General features: G+C 45.5%; 1 protein-coding gene across 2 annotated transcripts in view; it reads right to left on the bottom strand.

Moving 5' to 3' along the window:
- Positions 1 to 26,312, bottom strand: part of pcdh17 (protocadherin 17) — a 55,575-nt gene extending 29,263 nt beyond the window's left edge. The window contains exons 1-4 of one of the 2 annotated variants that reach the window (XM_053423142.1): positions 25,554 to 26,312; positions 22,026 to 24,816; positions 4,740 to 4,798; positions 4,262 to 4,434 (exon numbers count right to left, since the gene is read on the bottom strand). In XM_053423142.1, coding sequence (XP_053279117.1) covers positions 4,262 to 4,434; positions 4,740 to 4,798; positions 22,026 to 24,512 — 2,719 coding nt within the window. In that variant the 5' untranslated portion in view covers positions 24,513 to 24,816; positions 25,554 to 26,312. The remainder of the gene's footprint in view (positions 1 to 4,261; positions 4,435 to 4,739; positions 4,799 to 22,025; positions 24,817 to 25,553) is intronic. The other variant, XM_053423149.1, reaches the window with a different exon arrangement.
- Between the last annotated feature and the right edge of the window lie 1,264 nt (positions 26,313 to 27,576).

Genomic DNA, 27,576 nt, shown 5'->3' with positions numbered 1-27,576 from the left:
CTGCAAAACACATTCATTATTAATTGCAGCCACAACTGGCCTAAATGCTCTGGGTAAAACAAAGTGACATGTGTGTTCATTATGAATTCACAACAAGCTGATTCTGCTGCATTTGAATACAAAACTCGGAAGCTTTCAAATCACGGAACGTAATACACATCTACACCAGCCCCTATGAAAGCCCTGTCTGCATTTATCTGTCCATGAAATATGAGCGGTGCTGAATGGACTGCCCTTTTCCGACAGTCAGATAAAGGTTTATTGAACGGAGTGAGCATAGAGGTTGCCATGGCTGCAAGTGTGAAAAGGGCATCTGATCTGACTTCTGACCAGTCAATTAATTTTGGAATTGCATTTTTTTTTCTTCTTCTTCTTCTTCTTTTTAATCAAAGGTCCATTCATGATTTAAAAATTAACTGCGGCGAATAAAAGAGAAGAAAGAGACGAGATTGCAAACGACTTTGGAGAAGTAGAGTCATTCTAGAGACTTAAGATTGAGACGGCCACGAGGGGAAGAAGGGGGGGATATTTAAGATTGATTCAAGTCGAAAATATTAGTTTGGTCTGAGTGTGGATTGATGGAAATAATTAAAAAAAAGCACGATTGACAAAACAGCACAGAAAGACTTAGTTTTCTCATAGTTTTACAGATGAATTCATGTCAGGTTGGGCCCGCCTCCTGCTGGGAGTGTTACAATACCACTAAGAGGTCTCCAGAAGCCATTACGTGAAAGTGCTTCCTAAAAAATGTTTATCACGCTTTTTATTTGGGGTTCTATATTTAGCCTAATAGAAATGCTAATGATAGGGATATGAAAAGTGGCCGGAATTCAACAGTGCTATGTCTAAAGGAATAAATGGGCTCTAATCGTTCTCAATGGGACATTCACATACAAGCACACTTACAGTAAGGTATCCCGTGATGTCGTTAAGGCAACGGGACTTCGTTATTTGACATGAGCAGTTCTTGGAGGATAAAATATGTCGGTAGTGTACTCTACCGAATGGCTGAAATGTCAACTTAATTAAGGTGCGGAAGAAGAAAAGGAATTCCTGTGAAGGGATAAGCTGGTAACCGCTCAGAGGCCACAAGCGATCGCTGCATCAAACTCAACTTCATTCCAGTGAATAGAAGATATTTCTCGATTTAAATTGCTTTAGGTGAAAGATTCACATATGGCACCAAGGACTTCTACTGTGCTGTCATAGGAACGCGTCTCCCGCTGCCGCTCCTCCCTGTCCTTGTGGCAGCAGCAGCAGCAGCTCCTCCTCGCACCTCCCTCCCCTCCTCCTCATATCCTCCCTTTGAAACCAAGGCAGGAGGTGGTTTGATTAGAACTCTCCAAATGCAGCTAATTAGGACGGGTCAGCTGCTGCGGCGGAGCGGTATCCGTGCCACCACGCTCCTCCTCCTCCTCCTTCCCTCTCTCTGTCTCCATTTCCTTGGACAGCCCTATCAGTGGGCACCATCTCTCCACGCCACCGCCGCCTGTCTGTTGGTGATAGCGACTGTGGCAGTTGTCTCCTCAGAGGCGAGCGATGTGCTGCCAGCCTCTCCGACGGAGCCAGACGAGCCGGCAGCAGCGTCTGCGGCCGGCGCATTGGAGCGTCAATTAATATCGCCGTTTAAAACTGGCAGACGCACCAAAAAAAAATCCAAAAAAAATAATGCATTTGATATACTTGGGCTTAATTAATACATTGCAACCAATTTTGCAGGCCTAATTAATCAATTTGCAACTGGTCCCTTGGTGCGAAGATTCCCAGATTATGTTGTCTGGAAGGAAGCTGTACTGATCATCAGAGGAGAAGAGGAATTACAGGCGTGGAAATGGGGGAGTTGTGTGTTTGTTCTACCAATGCCTATTACCAGAGGAGTGCATAAATAAGAGCGTGGAAGGAAAAGGGAAAAAAAAAAGGGGGGCAACAAAAACAGAGTCACAACTTTGAATGCCCGACAACCTGGTGACAATAAAGGCTGAGAGCTGAAAACAGGGCTGAGGATTGATGAGGACTTGAACTACATGATTTTTGTGCACTTGTAGTTCTGTTTGTACGGAGCCAGCGAGCGAGGCCGCAGCGTCCTGGCAGGCGAGCAAGCAGGGAGAGCCACAGAGAGTAATTGGGAAGGCTCGGGAGAGGAGGAGAGGAACAGAGGACATGAGATGGATGAGGGGGGGGTGGTGGAGAGAGAGAGAGACCTATGAAGTAGCTGCTAAGTGCTGAGATGTGAGGAAAATAAGCCGGCAGGAAAATGACCCCGGGGAGCGGTGACCAACGACAAGCTCCCCCCCCATTTGATAATAGACCCACTGTACACGAGTGTGAGCCCAGGGAAGCAATATCTAACTGTTTTATTCATAACAGCTCAATTCTGTCCGTACGCCCCTTTTCCCTTTTCACCGAGTGTTATTAATTTGCCATAAAATTACAACAATACATCACCTGTTCGTGAGGGGGGGTGGGGGTGGGGGGGGGGGTTAAGGCACGGCGGCAGATGGGACTCCGCTCTTCTCGCGCTCGCCAGGTACAAGGTGACCATCTCGGTGATTCATCTTCACCAGCAGGAGGACGTTAAATGAGAGAGCGCTCCTCTTTGTGCTCTGAGAGTCATCGAATGTAAATATTAACTCGGAGGAGCCCGGTGTAATTTGTCGCTTTGTAGCGTTCAGCCGGTGTCTTCGCGAAATTAATAAAGATGCCCTGGAACGCCGCCAGAGCGATGTTCACCACGCCTCGCTCCTCATCACCGCTCCTGCACCACGCCTTGGCCTCCCGCCTCCCACCCCAGCCACCCCCCCCCCCCTCACAGCTTAGCTGAGCCCACATGTTATTGGCTAAACACAGCCAGCTGCAGGCGGTTAACTGTCTAATCTGGCGTTAATCGATTTCCCCCAAAACAAGGATGGGAGGAGGAGTGGAACGAAAGTCGTGGAGCGGCGTGGGGTGAGAGCGCGGCGGAGGGTGAGAACAAAAGGGGAAGGGGGGGGGCGGAGATGAGCGGCACAGGGGCGCAGGCGGGTTACGGACCTTTCGATGATTGCCGCCCACCTCTGGACTCGAGTGTGTGTGTGTTTGTGTGCAGGTGTGACAATGTCCTTGTTTGAGGCCGTCAACAGGAAATTGATCGAGGTCCAAAAAATATGTTATATTTGCACAGCGCTTGTTGTCGGCTGCAGCTCAAACCCACTCTAAGCTCCCATTGTCATGTGTGCTGTCTGTATAGATCCTTTCACTCCCTCATGGACAATTAGATGAGAACATTTAGAAAATGAGAAACATATGGAGTTCTTTAATTGGCCAATTCTTCTTGCAAATGTGTGGAGCTTTTTTTTTTATATATACTATAAACCAGTGAAAATGATGGGGAAAAATGCTTTCCAGTCAGACATGCGTATTGGAGCACAGAGCGTTGAACAAATTGTCATTGTCCTTCCGCACAGAGTAAAACAGCCCTTCTGTTCTCTGGATTAATGGCGTCATTACAAAGAATCCATGTCTGGTATACAGCGCCTCACTTCTGGAGGCAGTCGGTGAGATACATACATCTCGGGGTAGTGAATTTGTATTTCTTTGGGACTACCTGTGCGGTAATGGCCCACACTGGGGAGAAATCCACCAAACCTCCCGTCCCATTACTTCCCGACCGGCTGTACAGTGCAATCCTGGCTCTTCCTCCCCTCCCCTGACCTTGCACTAATCATGTGAGGTGGCTGGGGTAAAGGGAGGACTGCAACAACCCATATCTGGGGAGTTATTGTTCAACACATGTCATGTGTAATCTGCCCGGCCCACAGCGCTTAGAATAATTATTCATATTTAATCACCACACTGTGAAGCTACATGGCCTGCCGCTCACTAAGTCATTTTCCATGTTCCATTATCAAAGTTTCAGAGACGGCTGCTCAGGGAAGGGGGACTAAATGGAGAGGCTGAAGTAGTTGGGCTTATAAAAACATAATGGGCTTGTCTGCTTTGATAAACTGAGGACGTGTGTAGAATGCACACTCACTCACACCCTCACACACACACACACACACACTCACTCACACACATTAAATGAGAAAAGTCTAGAGAACAAAGTACGGGGAGAATAAAGTAGCCAAGAATAAGTTGAGATTGTGATTGTGAGCGTTCAGGCAAGTCAAGAGCCCAATCGTTAATACAAACAACTTCGGCACAGAAAAAACGGATTGATGGCCGTTGGAGTGTTTTTCGGCCGGCGCTGCATCTTTCACTCGTCGGTCCAATGAGGGCTCACCTTGTTCCAAAGGCGGCGGCTTCACGCCAGTGGCCTTCAGCTTGAGGGCTTCTTTTGCAGACATGTCACAGCAGGAGCCCTTATTGGTGTCCTGGTCGCTGTCAGCCTGGTCGCTGTCCCCGTGGCCGCTGTCCCTGAGGCTCGCTCGCTCGGGGTCTTTGAACGTTGAACTACTAGAGACATCAAGAAAAAAAAAGGGAAACAGCTGAACGACACGGTGCTTCTTTCTGCTTTTTTAAAGAGAGGGAAAAAGAAGAGGGCAGGTGTGTGTGTGATGATATTTTACGGGAATAGCCAATACTGTGAGTGTCCAGGTTTAAACCTAATTAAATGTAGATGCCCCTTCTTCTGCCTGACACAACTCAGTAGGATTATTTGTCAGATGAGTACACGTCGGTGTATTGCGTTGGGACTGCCGGAGGAAAGAGAACAGAAAAAGGTCTGAGATGTGATGACGGTTACAAATCCGAACTCTTACCTTTGAACAAACTGTTGTCTGCTGCCCATATAATTAGGCTCAGCGGGGAAATTGTCCGTCTGTGGAGAAGAGAGAGAGAAAACAGGGATGTAGTGCGGCTCGACAGAAACCAATCCTGCTGTGAGACAAGATCTCGTGACATGGGATTAATTGCAGAGGAAAGAGAAAGAGAATACAAACATACAAAACAGACCAATTAGACATCATGTACTCAATGACTACCAGTGTCGACTTAACATCCAGTGACCTAAATTACTGCACAGAGATGCAGAGAGATTCAAAATAAAGTTTTCCGCTTCCAATCTGTTCTGTTTTCTATCACCACATGCAGGGGGGGGGGATTGTTTGTGTGGAACTGGGACGTCTGTGTGCTCTACGTGCGGTCTGTTTGCTTTTGGGTTACATGATCATACACGGGGGTGGGGGGGGGGCTTCATGCTCTGTGGATCGATAGAAAAAGCACACACGCACACACGCTTGTGCACACATGCACACACAGAAGACACACGCTAAGACACAGTGTGGCATGTAGGACAAATACCGCAGCAGAACAGGAGACTGGTACAAACCCCGGTTCTTCATAAACTGTATCAACACTCCACAATCCGCAGCCCAGTGTTGTGCAGCAGTGCACTGCAGACTGGATCAATCACACTGGCACTGGAAAGAGCTGGACGCGTCTCTCTCTCTCGCCCAGTCTGTCTCCCTCTCGTTAATTACAGCAAAGGACAGTGTATGAGGGATTTTAAATCATCTCCATTGAGATAAGGGGCCACAAAGATCCCAGCGTGCTTCCTGGCTTTTATAGAAATGCCTGTTAACCTCAGCGATAATGAAAACAACTAATGTAAAAACCATTAAATGCATCCGCCCCGCCCCCGTGAGGCTGGACTCGAGCGTATGCGCGGTTCGTTCTCGTTCAATCGAGATGTTCTCAAAGGCAGGTGCCAGCCAATCAAATCCCGGTAATGCGAAAGAGGAGGCAGAGGCAGAGGCTGACCTGGTATGTGTTCATATTGTCACGGTTCTCTTCCCTTAAGGAAGAACGCCAGCTATCAAGGCTGTAGTCATGACGGCTGCGCCCGTCATCGAGCGTTGAAGCAGAAAGCATTCGTGTGATTCCGGCATAATTCATGAAGAACACAGGCAGAGAGAGAAGAATGCGTTTTGCGGGAGAAGCTCAAAGTCCCAGGTACACAGAAGCAGAGAGGGTGGGAAACAAACACCTTCAGGAGGAATAGCTTTCATATTGTGTTAGCGGTATTCATCACAGTAAACACAAATAATTTCCCTATGTAGTGCGCAGCTCTCGCTCCTGAATCGAGAGCAGTAAAATGTCATGTTGGGTGAGTAATGCTCGCTTGTGCCGGGGTCTTTTCACATGCACAGCTTGACTCACAGTCAATGCAGTATTTCAATGTCATCCGTGCTCCGCGGTGGCTCCGTCTGAGAACGGGTGTGTGAAGGTCACACAGGCCGCCTCGGTGCTTTGACGTTCCATGGTTTTGCCGGCGCCTTTTCTCTCTACCTAAACATTCTACTGCGCCTCCGCCTCCTTCACAAGGCTCGGAAAGAAAAACACCCACATCAGAGGCTGGAATCTGACCACAGAGCGGCGGAGGAATGAGTGTTTGCAATGGTTTGGCATTGAAACGATAACAACTAGGGTCTTTTCGAAAAAATAAATGGATGGGAGGAGATGGAAATCTTTATATTGATGCACCCCCTTCAGTACGTTTATGACCAGGGACTCACCCTTGGACATGTCTTTCAATCAGCTCAGCGGTGTTGGCGCCCAATCTGATCCAGTTGAAAGGACGTCGAGGGAAAAACGAATTTTCCAGAGTGTCACAGCTGCGCGACGTACATCTAAAATGACATCCTCGTGATAAATCACTTACAAAAATGCATTTTCCTGTCTGCCCGCTGCCAGAGTTCACCATTGATTTAATCATCTAAAAACTGGGGGCCACTGTGCAACTTTGATAGTGAGTTAATTTCAAATAAACCACTGAATCCCATTGTGTCTTATCTTGACAAAAAGGGATGGGGGGAGGGGAGGGGGGGGGGGGTGCATGTCACACTTGAACGGGCATGTGTTCTACATCTCGACACCACCCACCCCTCCTACAAGCCAATAAAAAGCACATTATGCCACTTCATAGAAACCTCTTTCCTGCCAATTAGAGTCCAGGCTGATCTTAAGCCTCCATCTCTTCCTGTCTGTGTGTACTGCCCAGCCCTCTCACTACAATGGGCCACTTTCCAATTAATGGATCGATAATGGCCTGTATGAACTGCTTTGTGCTCAGACAGTCACAGCCCACAATGAATACAGGATAATTTGGGAGGATGGCGGTAGGGGGGGGGGGGGGGGGATAAATACCAGCTAGAAATCCGGCAGTTGTATAATCATTATTATTAGACACTGCACTCCACAGTACATACAATTCATTTAGCGACGCAAGAATCGAGTGTTTTTCATGTTGCCGACTTGTTGACTTCTGATTTTCACCTCGTGGACCTTTTCCCCATAAAACAATTGAAATTAACTTCACTGAACCAAACTAAAGTGAAAGGAAGCGACCCAAACTGCAGCATCTGTGCATTTGGCCTTTAGGGTTTTCACAACACGACTCGCTTATTGACCTTAAACACGAGTCCGTGAACCTATTGAATACGAGATGAATCCAGATGTTGTGGGGGTTAACATACTCTGCGTGGTTTTCAGCAGAGGCTCGTTTTGTGTGAATGAGAATTGCGAATGCGTGTGCTTGAGCTGTATTGAAGGATGCCTCGTATCTAGTGCACACAGCAAGGCCACAAAAGGTCAGAGGGATACTGAGTACAGTGAGGCTGAGTAAGTGTAAAAAGCTGCACTCCATTCTGTATTCCCTTTGAGGCCCTAAGACTGACCGAGCAGACAGCGGGCCGATTGAGACAAATGGGACGGGCACATTGGAGAGCTATTCTACTCTCAGCTCCTGTTGGTGCATTTTGGGGCACCGTTCGTTTATGTGTTTGTGTGTATTTGACTGTGTGCGCGCGCGTACATGTGTGTGTTTGATATCTTCGATAGTGGGGGGGGGGCGGCGAACAAGGACAAATTGCAGCTTCTCTTTCACACATCATTGGATAGCTCTCTTTTATTCACTGGAACCAGAGTACACACCCTCCCTCTACCTCACCCTCCCTCTACCTGCCCGGCTAGGTGTGATACATGCATTTGTCCTCTACTGTCTTCCAAAAAACACACACAGCACTTGCTGTACCAGCGTATGCACACGTTTCGTCTTGTCAGAAGGTGTGAGCGGTTCCAACTCCGCAATAACCTTGTCAGGAAGCCAAAAGACATCGGGACAGCAGGTTGTTTTTCTCTATTTTAAAGAAACTATGTCTCTGTTTTGTGTGTTTATGCATGTCTGCATATGTGTGATGTTACCACCAGGGGAACTGTAATTTACTCCTCTTGGAAAACTGTCAAAGCAGCTGCAGGAACAGCCAAAGCGGAAGAGATATTGAGGTTAGAGGAAAGAAAACCCTGTGGGGAAGAGAGGATGCAGCAAAGGAGGGAATTAAAGATGAAAAACGGAGGACGAACAGCAAAGAAACGCCAAAGTGAGAGGATGTGAGAGAAGGTAAAGAGAAAGTGGCGCAGGAACGAAAAAATAATTAGACTGCATTGATTACTTGGTGGCTAAGGAGCAATTGTAAGTGATCAAATCTAATTAGCTGCTCCTATACATCTTCCTGGAGATAACATACCAATCAATCCACGGGCTTAAGTGAACTTAAAGCCATCACAGGCTACTGCCTTCGGAACATCTTCCACTATCTTCCAAATTATTTAGGAGAGGTCTGGTCCAAATGAAATTTAGACAAGTAAGAAAGTGCTGCTGATGCCAGTTAATGGAGACCAGACGGATAGTAACCACACTGAGGTCTTATCCATTCAGACGGACTGCTCGCTAATGATTCTGGGCACTACCTAATCATAAAGGAGACTTTAAAGTTATCTTACGCATTTGCAGGCAGGTTTGGATTGTCGGCTGACGTGGCATTTTTGGGGACGCGCTGTAGTTGATGCAGTGTGGGTAAGTTATGCAGGTTGATCTTTGGTGCAGACAGACTGAAAAGAAAAAATACTTGTTTTTTTTTGCAGTACAGCGAATTTCCAGTAAGGGAGCATTCATACCTCGGCTGCTGGATTATTCATCTGAACGGCAAGGCCTCGGCTGCTGGTGTCAGTGGGAGATCCTAAACCATTTCCTTCTGTTGTTACAGTTTGACTGCAGTGTTTGTGAGCTGAAAGCCGGCGTAATGTTGGCCCAAAAGAAATTAAGAAAAGAAATTCTGAGATTTGTTTTTGCAACTTTTGCTGAACATATACAAAACCCTGACCCCCCAACAAAACCCTCATTATCTGAATAATGTTGAAATGCAGGATTCATCCCCCTCCTGTTGCTCCGTGTCCATGAGGTGTTAAGTCTGGTTTCAGTATTGACTGCTGTTTGTTTGCTGGGCAGACAAACACATCCTTGCAGGAGGGTTTTGTGGGGAATGATTTGCTGCAGTGATTCACCTGGATAAACTGTGTTGGTGTGCCTCAAAACCACAATGGTTGTCCCAGGATGGCATAAGTCACGTTGAGCTGACACTCCGCGTGACTTTTTAAAGCTCGGGGGTTGTTTGAAATAAGGTATAAACCTTCATGCCTCATTTTTCTGGCATGATGAGAAGCTGAATTTTGGGATAGCCGAGGAGAATTCGAGGAACTGTCTGCAGGCAAAGAGGGAAATACCTCAGGGAAGCACAGGAGACTGTATTGGGTTATATATCGATTATTTGTCTCGCCTCTAGTGATCAGTCATTTAAAGTATCTCTCTTATAGACATCAGTATTTCTTCTCTTACCAGTATAATTGTACTAAACTCGGCTTCAGCAAAAAAATCGAAGACAACCCAATCTGTGCCTCCACTGGCTTTAAATATTGCCACTATTTTTTTTTACCAGAGCTACCATGGGAGCTTTTTGTAAAATAGCTGGTTTATTATGAACCCTCTAATCCAGCTAAATAGTTTTCATTTTGTTAATCACGGCCTGGCATAATTCATAATACAACTGCTTTCTACTTTAGTTTTTTGTGCCCTGTGTTCATTCGATGAGGAATAAGGCTTTTTTCCTCCATTAAAAAGGGCTAAGTAGCACTTTGGAGGCTTTTCTATTCAGTTGTATAATCAACATGACCTCTCCCTTGCATATTCGCCTGCTCACAAGCAAAAACACAATATTCATAATTAATATGCAACCACTCACGTTGATTGCCTATTATTTTGGTTGACCATACAGTGTCATTAGAGATGCCTATTAGGAGGCCAGTGGAAAGAGATAGAGGAAAGGTGCACAGGACGGAGCGAGGGGCGGAGTGGTCTCCTCTTCAGGAAAAGACGGACGAGACAAAAACCCTACTTCAAAGCCACTTCCATTCAAACTGTGTGGTTACGACCACTTTAATATTCATTTGAGGAGGAGTTCAAGCAGGCAACAAACAAGTGACTACTTTGGTCACATTAGTACGGGAGCGTGATTATATACGAGGCGGACAACTGCATTTGCCTTTAAGAGCAACCGTCTTAAAGAGTCCATAAGTGTGTGTGTGTTTTTTTTTAAAGTACTCTCCAACCTTCGTAATAATGTTTGTCATTTAATCTCAAAGAGTAAATTACTTTAAAGGAGCATGAATAGTTAAGTCCATAAGAGAAACACACCCGGAGTCTGAGGGAGACGGTCAACAAAGTGTTTTTAAACTCGGTTCTTACGCCCCCGCCATTATCGTCTCGAGGATCAACTCGCGTAGAAAATAATAAAATGGAATCCTCCTGAGAGATAGTGCACATCACTGGAGTTGCTTTTCAAAGTCCTCACTTTCACGCGCGCACACACACAGACATACACAGACACACACGCCCAGGTACTGGAGATTTTACAGTCCATCCAATTTTATGATGCATGAAAAATCGAATGTTGGGCCAAACTAAATCCTGGATAAACAAAATGGCTCAGAAGACTCATCTTAATGAGCATAAAGTAATACAGAATAATCTGTTTACCACAAATAACACAAACTATACAATAATCTGTTGTTGTTTTTTTACTTCTACGCATGTAATTGATTTATTAACAGGATTATTAAGCTCCTATTCCATGAATCATCCTTATCTAACTAAAAATAACACGACCCATGAACAGTTATGATGTTGACCAGCTTCCCCTTGGGTAAAGATTACAAAAAGCTGACACATCGGAAACACACACTATGGCAAACTGTCAATGTGTTTATTTTTTCCGATGAACAGACGTTAAATGAAACACAATTGAATGTGACCCATTTTACAAAGCAGCTGTAGTATGAGATCAATACGGGTCAAGGAACCTGTATATATAATACCCTTGTATTATATATAAACAATGTAATGAAGGAAGCTCTGAAACTGGAAAAACTATTTTAAATTTGGCACCTTTGGCAAATTTGGCTCATTGTCTTTGGGTTAGGTGAATTTTAGAATCACTTTTTAACCAAGCGAGTGGGATACTCAAATAACAAAAAACAAATTCTAGTTTCATAAGGGAGGTATGGGAACAATTCCTATAAGAAGCTGCAAACTAAATGCTAATGGAGTGAATTAAAATGGCTGACCCTGTGGTTTTAAAAAGTCTTCTTTAATCCTCCAGGAGAAGCGTGTGACACACTTGTGAACTACAAAGTTGATTTTTTCACTTGAATCAAATTGCTTTTCATGTCAAAAAAGGCCCCAAGTCCTACTACACGCAATTCCTCTGGTGGAACACGGTGTCACACAGCACACATGCATATATGTATCAACATAAAACATACATGAGTGAGCTGGTGTCTGAGATCATGCGTCTTATTCCTGAGGCATCATTATAAGGTGCAGTTGCCTTTTTGTGCAGTGAAATATAATGAGGCATTCTGTTCCTGCTTTGGCAATCTACACTTCACCAGAGAAAAATAAAAAAAAGCATCATTAAATGGGAGCCAGACATGAAATTTTGAGAAAAAAGTTCTAAATCACATCATTCTAGACAAAGAGGCTCTGACCAGAACAGGTTGTGACCCCATCTCTGCTTTCCAAAAAGAAGTTGTCTGATCTGACAGTTGCATCTCTCCTTCTACTCTTTCAGATTGCTGTTATATTTTGAAATCATCATCTCATACCTTTGTGCGTGTGCAGTTATAACTGGGATTACCTTTTAAAGATTCAACTACGCTGGCAGCCAATTCAGTCTCAGTTTCAGTCTCTGAAGAGGAAGGCAACATAAGACGGCATCTTTGTACCGCTATCAACACAATCCACATCTGTGGCACTTTAGCCCCAGGAGCAAATGGTAAATGTGGCTTTTGGTGTGTGTATATATATATATATTTATTCACACAAAACCCCCTAACACAGCAGTTTGGCAGCTCTCCTGAAATAGCAGCGTTGTTTTCTCTCCTCACTCTCTCTGTGAGACGCTTCGTGACGACACATTCAACCAGGTGGTGTGGGTAGACATGCAGCTGGTAGCGCGTGCGGTTATTAAGGACGATATGTGAACTTAGTGAAAAGGAATAAGCGAGAGGACTTAACTTTTATGCCTTTGAAACTTTGGGGGAATAAGCTTAAAGTAAGGGGGGGCTGGGGGGGGAGAAAGAGGGCACTGTGTGATCTTGGGAAAGTAAGTCTCTTATCATTCAGTACTTGCTAATCAATAGTTACAACAGGTTCGGCGTTAACTGAAGTCTCGAGTCAGCACTGACCTCGTCTCACCCTCATTAGTCCAAAGCCAACTCAGCCCAAAAGATCCAAAGCCGTTCCAGAGGTTAGGGGTTTATCTCACTCTACACCTGAAACCATACACAACACTTCTGACAGCCTGGGTAATATGCTTGTCCGCTTTCTTGCTGTGAGTTAGTTAAGAAGACTGGAACCAAAGGATGATGATAAAGTGATGGGTTTATATGGCGATCGATCTTGAGAACATCCCCAGTCAGAGAGATCGTGACATTGAACCATCGTACCGGCTATATTCAGTCCACTATAATAAGGTGGACTTCACAAATAGATCTGCAGCTACTTTAGGATTTCTCATGGTGTTGTTTTTTCAGACACGAGGTATCGTCAAACAATCCAACGAGAGCTAGCGGCATAGCGTTGCCAAATAAAGGACTTGACTAGTGCGGCAGTTATTTAGCTATGACTCACAACACTAAGATCCCAATTATCTTTGTTCGGCTTGAAGGTAATGAGGCAAGTACTGTATGTTCAACCACCTTTAAAAGGTAGCATCAAATGGATTATGTTTATACATGATGGTTAAACAAAGATCTAACAGACTCATTTGGAGGCTTTAGAGATGCAAATAGTCGAGCTGTTTTCTTATCTGAACGCTAAGCTCACCGATGTCGGTCCAGATTGGTGGAGAGTGGCGACAATCTTCTCATCCAACTTTCAGCACGAAAGCAAATAAGCGTATTTACAAAGTTAAAGCTACAACACTTTCCCTCTTCGAGTGATGGGATTCATTCAAATAAGCAGACGTTACCCGAGAACGGAGGAAAATAACCAAAATTTGCTGCAATACAAAAGTGCATTCATAAATAAAACATAATCAAAGCCTGTCTCCTTCAGAGTGTGGAGTTGATATCGAAATAAGAATAATCCTCATTTACCAACTGGGATGTCACCATTTCCACCCTGTATTGAGTCCTTGAGTGTATAAATGAAATACAGTCAACTTGTTTACATGCGGCTAAAAGCACACACGTTAACTACTGTCTGAAGATGATATTATTAAACCCTCTTATCCAGTTCATGCATCGAATTTAACTGAAGAAACAATCATTTTCTAATTTATTTGCTGAAACACACCAAACCGCAAAATGTTGTCTGGTGTGCGGGTTAAAAAAAGACAAGCGCCGTGGAGCTCGTGAACAAAAACATTAAAGGAGAAATTTATTCTGTTTGAATTGATGTAGGAAGAGCTGTTCCGTAGATGAAAAGATCTGAGATATTTCCCCAAAGCCCAGAGCCAAGGCCAGACGCAGATATAAAAACACACAAACCCCCACACACACACACACACATTAATATCAATACAAGCACAAGAACATATACACACACCTGGGTTCTCCCTCACTGTTGCTCTATGCGTGCACACACACACATAAAGAGAGAGAGAGAGAGAGAGAGCAGATGGACTATGTATAGTCTCATTTCAAGGTGACCTATCTACTGTATATGTATCGGGTGAGAGGCGATGAGGTATCTGAGCGAAGGAGGGGCCGGGAAGAGGAGGAATGGATGACAGGAAGGATACTGTCCGTGCAGAAAAGGCTTTAAGATAATGCTCTGTTGTCAAAGTGTTGGACGCCAGCTCCTCTCGGTCTCTTTTAAGTGTGTCTATGGTGCATTAAGAATCTGTCAGGCCAGCTTTAGCATTAATCAGCTCGCCCGCAGAAGAAACAATCACACATAATCTCGAGCTCTAAACCCCGCTGACCTTCTCCTCAAATGCACAGATAAACTCCCTTTCAAAACCTCAGTCGGTTAAAGACACACACACACACACACACAGGCCCGGAGTCTCGATCGCGCTTGTAATTTTCCTTTTTTTCTCCCCTCCCCTCTCCCCTCCCCCCTCCCCTGTAGTCTGGCTGATTGGTTCTCCCACAGCAGCACCCATGTCCCTCCACCTGGGAGTACAACGACTCAGCATGTCGACGTGACCTCAAGGAGGTCGCATTTCAGACGGCGTGCAGCGCTGCGCAGAGAGAGAGAGAGGGGCTGTTTCAGCCCATCAATCTGGAAATATGGAGATGAAGAGGAGAGCAGAGGAGACAGCGGGACGAGGGATAAGAGAGGGGAGAAGGGCAGAATACACACGTTCCATTCATCATCTCCGCACTGTTGAGAGTGTATAAATAGCCAGATCTGTTCGGAGTTATCATTGAGCCCGCGCTTCCATCGCGGCGCTTCATTTATTAAGACTGTGCACAGATCAATACGGCAGACATATACACTCTGCGCTGTTGACAAGATAATCTCATCATTATGAATTTGGCTTGGGTCGTTCAGTAACATGAGCAATTGCAACGCTTATCTGAGACGACAAGAGCCGAGAGAAAGAGAGGGAATCCAAAAAAACAAGAGTCAGGGAAAGAGTCGAGGACGTGTGGAAAGGCGGGAGCGAGAACTACACTTTATATTTATCCGTACACTAAGCAATGGTCGGAGTGATGGATAATATATTGCAGTGTTTCACGACCAAACAGAGCAAAGATCAATAAGAAACGGAGCAAACCAGCAATTGATCTGAATGTGAAAGGCCCCGACACGACTTCTCTCTGAGACAAAAAACGCCAGTCAGGGGCCAATCGAGTACATCTGTATGGAACAATAGAAAAAGATGAGCCCAGCCAAATATACCGTTCTCAATATGCCATTAGCACTCGGCGTTGCCCCTGCTACCCTGAAGAGCAGACACGGCTAAACGTTTGGCGACAAATCTTGTGTGCCCACCACTTAGAGGGCCTTTTGTTTGGGCAATAACATCGGAGAGTGCCGACTCATTCGCCTCTGTTGCCACAAACATAACAGCCGCTGCAAAACACAGAGGCTGTCAATTCCCCTCAGACACACACACACACAGGGCTTTAGACGAGGGAGTCAGATTTCAAACTGTGCTACAGATACAGCGTTCGCGGGAACAGAGGAGACGGTGGGATCTCTCCAGGAGTATCGGACTTTCTCAGACTCGCAAACAATCGCAAAGCATCGCTGGCAGGATTTCGCTGAGAGGAAAAATACTCCTAGAATTGCAAAGCAAACTTCTGATCTGCGCATTGTGATTTACTCCGGTGTTTGAAGAAGAAGGGAGAAGACGCCCGTTTTTAAGGCTGCATGTTCTGACAAATAGTTAGGTGAAACTAGAGACAACGAGGTGGCATTCATGGTATGTCCCTCCAATCAATTAATCACGTTACTGATGAAGCTGAGGACGTGCTGAACTGTTGCCGGCAAGGACGAGGAGAGGGAGATTTGGGGAAGCGGGGGATAAATCATTTCTCTTATACTAATGAGATAGAGGGTGAGAACAAGAGTCACATAACTCATTCTTTGAGCTGCGTGTTGTTGCTACAGCACATGCCTAGGGGGCACAGTGAAGGAAGATGCGGCAGAAATAAAAAGCTCTCTCGGGCTGGACCGGTGCCACGGCACAGCAGAGCGAGTTCCACTTTGTTTGACTTTGAAAGTGTTTGATTTACAAGCAAGGAGACCCAGCTGCTGGCAGTTCAAAGAATACATCACCGAGCCATGTAGGCCTATGTAGCCTTCTGTTGCGGCGGATCTCAGGGCACATTACTATGAGGTCACTACCATCTTTATACCAAACTATTGCTGCAGGGCCGACCCCCCACCCCATCCGCCCCCGCCGCTCAAAACGTTAAGTCTAAAGACCCCAGGAGAGATCTAAGAGCCCCTCAGGGGGCAGGCGGCCCCTTCAGGGAAACCAATTCAATCTGAGGGAACCAGCAAGACTGGTGCTTCAGAGCACAGTGGGTGGTAGCACAGGTGCACGTAGATACACCCGCACCGAGACACATGGCAGCCAAATCTCAGATTGTTCCGCTGTGAAGGTTATGTTTTGTTTGTTTTTGTGACCTGCGATGATGCTTGGTCGGCTCCTTGTGCCAGAGTTGTTTGAGCACAAAGCCAAGTAAATGTTTCAGAGTCTTCAGGGAGCCAACACTGACAGAATCTCACTGAATCTTCTATTTTTATCATAGAGCATGTGTTTAGGTAGTTGATATGAAATGGCAGCATCAGGTAGAACACACTTAGATCCATCTGTGTATTTGCAATGTAATATAAATATGCACAGCTCGCAGTATCATCAAGGTCAAGAAAACAAGGCGCACTGCCGCACAAGAAAAAAAAGCCACAATAAGCAAAAGTGGCAACAAAAAAAGCAACAGAAGCCGCCCTCTCCGTGCCTTATGATAATAAAGCTGAAAAGTAATTACGAAGTCTGATAGGAATTGATCTGAAACCACTTAGAATGCTACCCGGTCTTCGGAAGGTAAACCAAGCCAAACAACGGCACTTGCTTCTCATCAGAATGACATGATAAAATGACAAGATATTCCGGCGTCAGACAATTATGCAGAGGAGACCTGACAATCCACTTCTCATTTATCGCTCGCTCGCTCGCACACACACACACACACACAAGTGAACAATCCACAGTCCTATTATCGTGTGCCTGTCATCTCCAATAGGCTGCCTCCTATTCAACCAAACAAATTGGTTTAATGTGTCCGGCCAATCTGGTCCTCACAGAGGTTAACTTGTGATCTCACATCCTGTCTTGTTCTCCACACAAAACTAAATTCCTTTGTTGTGCTGCACAGTTACGAGCTGTGTCCACACGAACGCACAACAGCTGGGTGAACAGATTTCTTGTTGCCGACCAATGAGACAAGAGCACACATTCATTATTGACTCCAGTATTCCACCTATATCGATCAATGTATGACTTGTTCTAAATCTGCGTTTTGTTATTAACTACAGGAGGAAATTGCCTCGACTTGTGGGCAAAGTCAGGGCCCTACAATCATATTGAATTATTTAGCAAGGTGACAAAGGGATTCTTCTCAGAACTTGCACTAAATAAAACATGGACTTCCACTGCTGCCTCCAATCTAGAACAACTTTTTTTGGGGGGGTACTTATAACACCATACTGCAAATGAACTATTAACTATGCAAAACTTTGAAGAACATGTGACAGACGAGGAATCAGGAAATCAGCCAAAGACTGCACAACCTTTTTTACCTGAAATAGCAGCCAATGATATTTGTGGTGTAACTTATTCCTACAACAGATTTCCTCAGTCCTGTTTTCTTAAATTTAACTCTCAATTCCCTTGCCAACTAAACTGTTGATATTCCGACACTAATTTCTACTTTTCCCTGTGCTGCACACATCATCAGTATTTGGGGCGTTCATTTCCAGGTTCCCTTTCCGAAAATGAGCAATTTCTGTTTCCCACATCTGTCCTCCTCCTCCCTCATGTTCAGAGACCTCTGATGTTCGTCGTGACATCTTCCGCTTTCCACTGATTTGTTAAACGTTATGATTTATTAATGAAAGAAGATGCAAATATAGCTGCTGTTTTGTGCTGTGTGCTGCACTGCTGCTCTCACAGAAGCTGAAACAAGTACCAGGGCAACAATACGAGTAATGGCAGCTAGTAAAAGAAAACATTCAATTACTAAATTTCTATGTTTTGCTTATACAAAGATAACATAATTTAGTGCTGTTCCCCGGAGCAACATTCTGTGGTCTGACTTCACTTCCTCTCAGTTGCATCTATCATAGGAGCTTGGGGGAGATGAAGAAAAATAAAACTGCCTATTAATAATTCAGAATTTCAGCGTGTAGTGTTATGTACAGTAGCAGCCGGTTTATTTGAGGAAATATGAAGATACGCCCTCAGGCGGGCTGATTATTTTATTTCTTTTATGTACTGGCAAGCTCAAATAAAACAAATGTGGCCTAGTGGCCCAGAAGAACTCAGCTGAGGGACACAAGTACATAAATTACAAATGGCTTCTTGAACTGTCCCTCATTCCTATGGATGACTGTTTGTGCATCGAGCTGCCGAGCTGCTCAGTCCTGTGAGCGAGGGAGCTCCAGTACATACAGGTTTACTACAAACTCATTCTATAGAAAGCTCCAGAGTGAAGTTATCTAAAGATGAAGAGAGAGAGAGAGAGAAATGAAATAAAGAGCACTTTTCTATTCATTGCCTCAGTGGCCACTCAAGTGTGGGAGCAATTTCAATATAATACACAGCACAGGCTTTGATAAGACTTTTCAGGAGAATCCTTAAAAACAGCACAAGCAGGGTTACATATGCATTTGTGCGGTGTTTGTGTGTGTGTGTGTGTGTGTGTGTGTGTGTGTGTGTGTCTATGTGTTTGGAGGAAGGGTGTTTCAAGGTTCGGACAAATGCAAGATTGTCACGCTCATAAAAAGAGAGGGGCTCTGTCACGGAGCCTGCCAGCTAAAGGCTTAAATCACATGCCTGGAATACACAATGACGTTACACCCACACAAACACACACACACACGAATACACACACACACACCCACACAATATGCTTAAATTATGCAGAGTAAGACCATTCCTGGAAGCATCCATTTTCAACATCTGCTCCAGCTACATTGTTGGCATGCATATCCACAACCTAAAGAGATCAAAGGAGTAACTTCATTGTGTGCCGCACTGAATGATCACAGTCACACCTCTTAACTGTTTGTTTTTTTCCCCCAGCATCCTTTGAATTTACTCAATAGGTTTATGGCTGCCAGTCATTTTTAGAAAGACCTTGGTTTATTGTAAATTCATACATGATCCGTCAGAATCTGCCAGGTTTTCTAGCAAATTTTAAATAATTCATCATGGATTCAATGCTTTCGTGGCAAATTCACCAATTGTCATTCAAAGCAGCTGTAACAAAATGCTGTCAGGCAGGCGACTCCTGACAAAGATATCCTATGTTCCATGTGCTTGTTACATATTTATGCCAGACATATTTCATTAGAGCCGTACGATTCTCCTCATCAAGTGACAATGTCGAGTCAGCAGAGACAGGTGCCCCCTTTTCTCCTTGACACCCACATCTCAATGCCACCCCACACAAGGCAGAATGCCGCCACCTAAAGGCAGCTTTTATAGCCATTCACAATCCAATAAGCCTCTGTACCTCATGTATCTTATTAACACGGATGGTGTCTCACCGAGACAGGATTCTGTTTAATTAGAGTTTCATGGTGAATCTAATTATAACATTCAAAACTTATCAAAACAAATCAATACGATTAATTAGGGAGCCAATTTAAAAGTAATGACACAGGAGTCTTTCGATGTTTGTTAACAATGGGGACAGCTCCTGAAACAGGCAGGAAGAAAGCACCAGAGGAACTTCTGAACCAGTCAGTGGGCCGTAGTCACAGTGGCACAGCTGCTGAGGCTGAACATAATGTGGGACAAAATCCTAAAATGTATTCAAGGCAGAGTGGGCTCACTCTTTGGAGAGAATTACTGAAATCCTTTCTTCCTGAGCATTGAGGAATTTTGCAGCAGATTGGTTTTAACCTTGATTCCACACTAAGTAATTCCCTTCAACGCCTTAAGCGGAATTAGGCATCATTACGTATCATCCATCTCCTTATCCCAGGAATTCTCTTTACAAATGAAATGAAACTCTCCACTGGGCCGGGTGCTGGCACGGTGGTGACAATGATAAGGCCAGCGGAGCTTGGCTGATATGTTCATATTATTCCCCTTCCCCTGTCTGCCGGTGTACCGCTATAAAACATCATTAGAGGCCAGCAGCAGTGGGGAGAGAGACTGGGAGTTGCAGGCAGCTACAGCAGCACTACCGGGTACAGATGAAGACAGCAGCACTAAGGTACTCTTCTGAAACTGAATTTATCCATCTCTTTATTTATTTTTCCCATTCAACCTCGCTCCCTGTGGCACCTGTAGTGACAGATGGGCTGGGCGGCCTTGGGATCGATGGGAGGGGAATTCTGTCTTTGTTTCCTGACATTTTTCCCATAGCTGCTCTCCTCCGACTCAGGTTACTTACTGTCCACACACATGCAGAGAGGAGAAGGCAGAGGCATAGGCGAGGGGGGAAAGTGATACGCCTCTGTACAGCTTCTGAAGAAACTTAATGCCTCAGGCCTTCTTCCTCTACACAGGTTTTTGTTGAATAATACAATAGAGCACCCTGCACGCCTGATGCGTCGAGGGGACCCTCTGTAAACAAGACACTAAGGAATGTGTTGTAGCTGCTTCTGCTTGTTTTCCCTTTGACAGTCTGAAGGGGGGGAGAGTAAATAAATGCACGAAATGGGTTTGCAGCAGCCTCACACGGTCTAATTCATCATCACTACATTAGCAGAGAAACAGTCTGCATAATGGACCAGCAATTACTCTGTCCCTCTGATTAGGAAGCCTTAACGGTCTTTGTGCTGACCCTTGCCCTATGCAGCTGGCTCATAATAGAAACAGGGCTGAGGCTGAGAGTGGGAACAACAGACATTGGCCTTCCTCCCCGGTGGGACACATCACATCCGATCACAGTCATCGTCACATTCACAGCCAGCGCAAATAGAAGGATCGAAAACCCCAGAGCTTGCTAGAGAAACTAATAGCTACCGCTGAAAGAATCCTCAAAAGGCCATTGGCAGTAGGCAATAACAATAAAACTCACAGAAACTATTGCTTCTATCAAATAATATTAAGAAAATTAATTGCTTTATATGTCAACAACTGGTAAATTTCAGGAGAAGAGGCCCCTTTGCCTCCACTGCCCATTGTCCCCAGTGTCCGTACCACCATCTTAAGCAGGCCTTAATCCTCGTCTGACACGACAGACTTTTAATGAGCTTAAGGCCAAAGACACAGAGAAGTTATCACGTTGGAGGCTTATACACCCAAGTACTTCTTATAAAAGCGTATAAAGTAGCCGTGAAAATAAGTAGACTTTGCTAATCTCTAGGAATTAAAGCCCATATTAACCACAAAGGACTGTAGAATATCTGACGACTGACGGGATGTTAAAAAAACGGTGAACAGCAAAACAAGCAGGTGTCACTGTCTGGACCAAGTTAACTGTCATGATATGATATTGTAGCTGTAACAATAAATATGTACAGGTATTTAAATACAAAATGCAGGTAAGTAGATTTTCAGAGACAAACTTGTTATTGGAATAGAACATGCAACATGGGATAATTGGATGGTATCAAATGGAACTGCCGCAGGGCTAAGCTCTTTCTTCCACGGGAATTAAATGACAGTGATTGAGTGATCTATGAAAGATTTCCACAGGAAAACTGATTTAAAAAGGAGACTGTTGTGACATATTTCAAACACCACTGATTTGTGTTGATGTCACTGGCTGTGTTCTGTGATAGCACCAGAATGAGTGTTTAATCCTTCTAATGCGCCCCCACCCCCCCCTCCCCTTCCTTCACTTCTCTCTGTGCTCCTGGGCTTCTCTGTCTCTGCCTGTCCTTGTCTTCTTTTTCTTTCATTAAAAAAGGGGGAGGGGGGGGGGGGGGGCAATGTTGATATAGGAAATGGGACCTTTGTGAAGGTTGTGACGGTGAAAACGGTGAAGGAGAACACTGCAATTTCTCTTACCTGTATGATGGACATGCGGTTAGTAGGTGTGTCTGTAGTGCTGGTGACTGGGCCTGTGAAGCTGGTGTGGCATCCCACGTGGCCTTGGGGCACGCCGATGTTATTGGCAGTGGGCTTGAGGTACATGACCTCTGACCGTGGTGAGCTGAGTGGCAGGCGTGTCTGGTAGTCAAAGTACATGGGTGAGGTGGCCAAGGAAGGGCTGCTTACCACGTTCATCACATTCATGGCATCCCGCTCCTCCACCTCGCTCTGCACCAGCATGATGTCGTTCTTGTTAATCTTCTTCTTCTTGCCTTTTCCGAGTTGAGGGTGCGAGTATTCGGCAATGCGGCAGTTATAGGTGCGGATCTCCTTGTTTTCCCGCTTGCACTTGATGGCTATGGTCACCATGGCCGCCAGGAGCATGATGGATACAATACTTAGAGTTACTATAAGAGGCAGGGACATGTCCCAGTTCTGATTGTCCTTTGTGCGAGGCAGTCCATCAGGAGGACGTCCGTTGGAGGCCTTGACGATGAGCCTGGCGGCGGCAGTGAGGGTCGGCTTGCCGTGGTCTGACACTCGGATGATCAGCTCCACGATGGGGCTGACGTCATCCCAAAATGGGTGGGCTGTCCGCACGTCCCCATTGACCGGGTCGATCTCAAAGAGGTGCTCCTCGTTGCCATCCGAGATCTCATAGGTGAGCCTCCCGCTCTCGCCGTAGTCGTTATCCACTGCCCTCACTGTGGTGACTATGTAGCCAACACCGACATTGCGCGGCACGTGGATCTCAGCTGTGTCGTTCAGGAGCAACGGCAGCACAATGACCGGGATGTTGTCATTGACGTCCAGAATGCTGATGCGCACCGTCGCGTTACTCTCCAGATGCGGAGATCCTGCATCTCTAGCGAGGACCTTGAAGTCAAAATACTTGATCTGCTCGTAGTTAAAAGATCTCACGGCGTAGATGGCTCCATTTGCAGCATTCACATTAACATACGTGTTGACATCACCCCCGCTCACGTTGGAGTTGAGTATGCTGTAGTACACGGTGCCATTCTGGCCAAGGTCTGGGTCGTGTGCCAGAACTGAGCCCAGGTACTCCCCAGGGATGTTGTTCTCAGGAATCTGAAGAAGGTACACTGACTTGGTGAAGCGAGGGACATTGTCGTTCTCGTCCAGAATCTTTACAGTGAAGGATTTTGTAGAGTTTAAGGGAGGGAGGCCGTTGTCCTTGGCAACAATGGTGACATTGTACTCATCCTGCATCTCTCTGTCCAAGGGTCTGTCTGTCACCACTGTATAGAAGTTATCATAGTTCTCCTCCAGTTTAAAAGGGACGTTACCCAGCACCCTGCATTGAAGTTGCCCATTCCTGCCAGAGTCCTTGTCTGTGACACGGACCAGAGCGATGACAGTGGCCGGAGGTGCTGCCTCGCTGATGGCTCCCTGTCTCACAGACACAAAGCCTATATATGGCCAGTTATCATTCCTGTCCAGCACTTTAACAGTGACTTTACAATGGCCCGGGATTGGATTGGGACCGAGATCCTTTGCCTGAATGTCAATCTCGATAACAGGGCTCTCCTCGTAGTCAATTTCACCCTGAATCTTTATGACCCCTGTTCTGGAATCTATGGAGAAGAGCTCCCGGATCCTCTCGGGGGCATAGCCACTAAAAGAATAGACTACTTGTCCGTTGTTGCCCTCATCAGGATCCGTGGCATTTAAATCGATTAGGACTTTACCAGGAGGAGAATTTTCAGGAATTTCCACGACATACATGGGCAGATCAAACACGGGGCTGTTATCATTTGAATCAATTACTTTGACATTTATCTGCATGGTACCTGATCTGGGATATTCCCCCCCATCGGTGGCTGACAAAATCAGGGTGTGATGGCTTCGTTCTTCTCTGTCCAACGGTCGTTGAATAACTAATTCTGGGAATTTTGTCCCATCCCCGCGGGCTTTTACCTCCAAGGAAAAAAGATTGTAGTCATCACGGGTTATTTGATAGGTTTTCAGGCCATTTTCTCCTGCGTCTGGATCATGCGCGCTGGTCAAGGGAAAGCGCGTCCCCGGCACAGCATTTTCTGAAATGTCAATATCAATCTGATCGGAGGGGAAATTGGGCGAGTTGTCATTAATGTCCTGAATATCTATTTTGATCATGCAGATCTCTTTGTCATTGGCAAAAACCTCCATTGACAGCTGGCACTTGGGGTTTCTCTTGCACAATGTTTCCCTGTCGATGCGCTGCTTCGTGTACAGCAGTCCACTTTGGGGGTCCACGTCGATGAGATGCGGGGCTGAATTCTCCAGCACCCGAAAGTTGGATTTTTTACCCGGTCCAGTCTGATCGAGTCCGAGTCTGGCATCTTTGGCAATGTTCCCAATCACTGTCCCCGGACCCTGTTCCTCTGGGACGGAGTAATTCAAGTTTTTCAATGTCAGGGCTTGAGCCCATAACAGGAGGAAAAAGAAAACAGAAAGATACATCCCTAAAAGCTGCGATACGCTAAGAGGTGCTGTGTTTAAGCTTCCTTTGACCTGTTGATATTTTCTTCAAATTTGGTATTTCTGTTATCCAGGATGAAGAAGAGAGTTCTGTTCATGGTGCGAGACCTTGGCATTTGTCTTTGTGGATTGTCTTTGCCCTGTCTCTCTCTTCCTCTGCCTCCTAGAGCAATCTGTGGTGCTGAACACCTAATTTATATTCAGCTGAGCGTCCAGACTCATCTGAGCAGTAATCGCGATCCAGTCTCCGAACAGAATAGTCATTGTCAGTGATCGCTCATAGCACCTAAAAAGGAAAACAGAAAAAAATAAATGTTTAGATAACGCATAGCTGTCAATTAGTCACCCAAATAAAAACTCTAAGCCACACGAGCCATTGTGCCGAGGAGATATCCGATCCACCGCTGAGCCAAAAATGAAACAGGGCTCATGTGTAATTCATCTCTACAATTATGGGAGAAGCTTGTCAATTAGTTAACCTTGGGAAGACACCAGGCGCAGCCCCGATACATGGGGAAATAATGATTCCCCTTGAAGCTTATTCACCACATGTATTATTGTAAACACAAGAATGCAGTTGTTTTATTTCCTCTATCTCAAATGTGCAATGCAACGACCTGACCCTGACCTGACAATGGCCCATTCACACCTTCAGGGGAACGCTGACTGACGCCGTAATACGACAACTTTAATAATATGGTAACAAGGCAGGCGTTTAACTGAGGGGCCCATTGTGGTGGCGATTTGAATAAGTGTCTATTAAATGAGCCTCTTACAAGCATTAACAAATCCGCATAATCCGGATTTTTCAAATGAGCCTTAAAAAAGAAAAATAGAGAAATGAGCTGCCAGCGTCTCGGCACGGTCGTGTAATTCTCTCCCGTGTCTCCTCGGAGGAAGCTGTTGCACGCGTGAGAACAGGGATGGTTGAGAAATAAAGAAATACGAATAATTTAGAAAAAAAAAGAGCACGCAACAGATAAACAGGGAGATTGGAATTAAAAGAACATGATTTAAACTTACCCCGATAAAAATGGAAACTGATGTAATAGTCCCAGAAAATAGAGCAGATTCGGAAAAAATGACAAAAAAAAAACAGTCAGCTCCAGCGAGGGTTCAGGGAGAGTTTCATCCCCTGAACACTTCGATGTAGGTTCCCACCTCCTCTGTGCAGAGCAGAGAGAGGGAGAGAGAGGAGAGGGCAATCCACAGGCAGGCTACAGAGCAGGCGGCGCAGAGAGAAAATGAGAAGAAGGGAGAAAAAAAGAAAAGTGCTCCAGAAAAGTATGACTGTAATGTCAATGAGCCGAAGTCCTCTCCGCTGCGTGATTAGGATGCAGCGGATCGCCCTGCGCCTGCAGTGACTCACCGCTCTCCAGGAAGGAAAAGTGTTCGGAGAAATACTGAATGAGAAGAAAAAGGAGAAGAAGATGAAGAAGAAGAGGGGAAATCCAGATGTGCAGCAAGATCCAAAGTGTTTAAAAGCCAACCGGTGCCAAACATCGCTGAGGGACTGTTCCCTTTAGTGGCGTTGTGTCCTTGTGCTCCGTCCTCAATCAAAGTCCACACAGACACACACACGCACAGATATATAGAGAGACAGCTGCTGCTGAGGAAGAGGAAGAGGAAGAGGAGGTGATGGTCAGAGCCGCATTCTGCCACAAGTCTCCGTCCAGATGTCAGCGCGCGGACAAAAAGGTGGATTCTCTCGGCTGTGTTACGCACAGGTCGCTGCTCAGTATTCTGTGCGCGTGTCGCGGGCCCTGAGCACATTGAGCGCTTCCTCTCACTGACTCAACTCCGGACACCGCATGGTGCATTAAACATTGTCGCTGCTCCCCCGGCAGCCAATGGGCGCGAGGAGGAGGGCAGAGAGGGAGGGATTCAAACGCCGCTTCTTCTTTTTTGGAACACGCGCCGGAGATGATTGGTGGCTCGCAGTTCAAGCCCGGTGGCTGCGTCGGTTTTATTTTTTTCAAATATCACACTTCATTGTTGTTTACCCCCCCCCCCCAAAAAAATATAAAAAATAACGGAACGGAAAACGTGCGTTGAATACCTTGCGCCACGAGGAGACGTGGAGAGAGAGGGAGAGGGAGAGAGAGAGAGAGGGGTGGGGGGGAGCAGGGAGAAGGGGCCAGGCTGAGGTGATTCAAAAAATGTCGGTTAAGTCATTTATCTAGAGGACAGACACACACACTCACACACACACACACACACAGTCGGAGGAATAAACTGAACTTAGTGCGTGTGTGTTCTCCACATTTCATTCTGACGCTCATGTGCGTAAGTGCACAGAGAAAAAAGGAGAGTAGTTTAAAAAAAAGCACGTTGAATAGACTGCTTTTATATGTGTGTGTGTGTGTGTGTGTGTGTGTGTGTGTGTGTGTGTGTGTAATGACTAATGTATACCTATCTATCTCTCTGTCTATCTATCTATCTATAGCTGTAGTCTATTTATATTAGGATCATGACTGAGGACTATGTTTGTTTTAATGTTCCACACGTTCATTTCCTCATTGGTTTGGACTTTACACAGTGTATTTGAACTCACTTTTCATAAATCTTTTTCATAAATCCCCCCGTACCTACATCTAATATCTTTACTATACCGTAATACTACATTGAAAGTTTTTCATATAGAAAACTATGAGAAGCAGCAACGATTCAATGGAACATTAGTATGAATTTATGTCTGGCCAAGCTGACACTGGGTGAGAGGTGGAGTACACACCATGGACAGGTCGCCAGTGTACCTCTCACACACACACACACACACACACACACACACACACACACACACAAACAACCATTCACACCTATGGACAATTTTGTGCAAAAATTAAGGACTGTGGCAGGAAGTGGGAGTACCCAGAGAAAACTGACACAGCCACGGGGAGAACGTGCGGGCTCCACACAGAGAGACCCTCTCATCACCGGGCCACTTTAACAGAGGAACAGAAAAAGAGTGTGCAGGAAAACACACTGGACGGACATCTTGTGCATGAAAAACAATAAAGAGAGAATCCAAACAACATTAGAAAAA

The sequence above is a fragment of the Pleuronectes platessa genome, chromosome 1, assembly GCF_947347685.1.
Source record: "Pleuronectes platessa chromosome 1, fPlePla1.1, whole genome shotgun sequence".
In the NCBI taxonomy this organism is placed as follows: domain Eukaryota; kingdom Metazoa; phylum Chordata; class Actinopteri; order Pleuronectiformes; family Pleuronectidae; genus Pleuronectes; species Pleuronectes platessa.
Note: the sequence above shows the minus strand (reverse complement) of the source record. Positions and strands in the feature narration are given on the sequence as shown.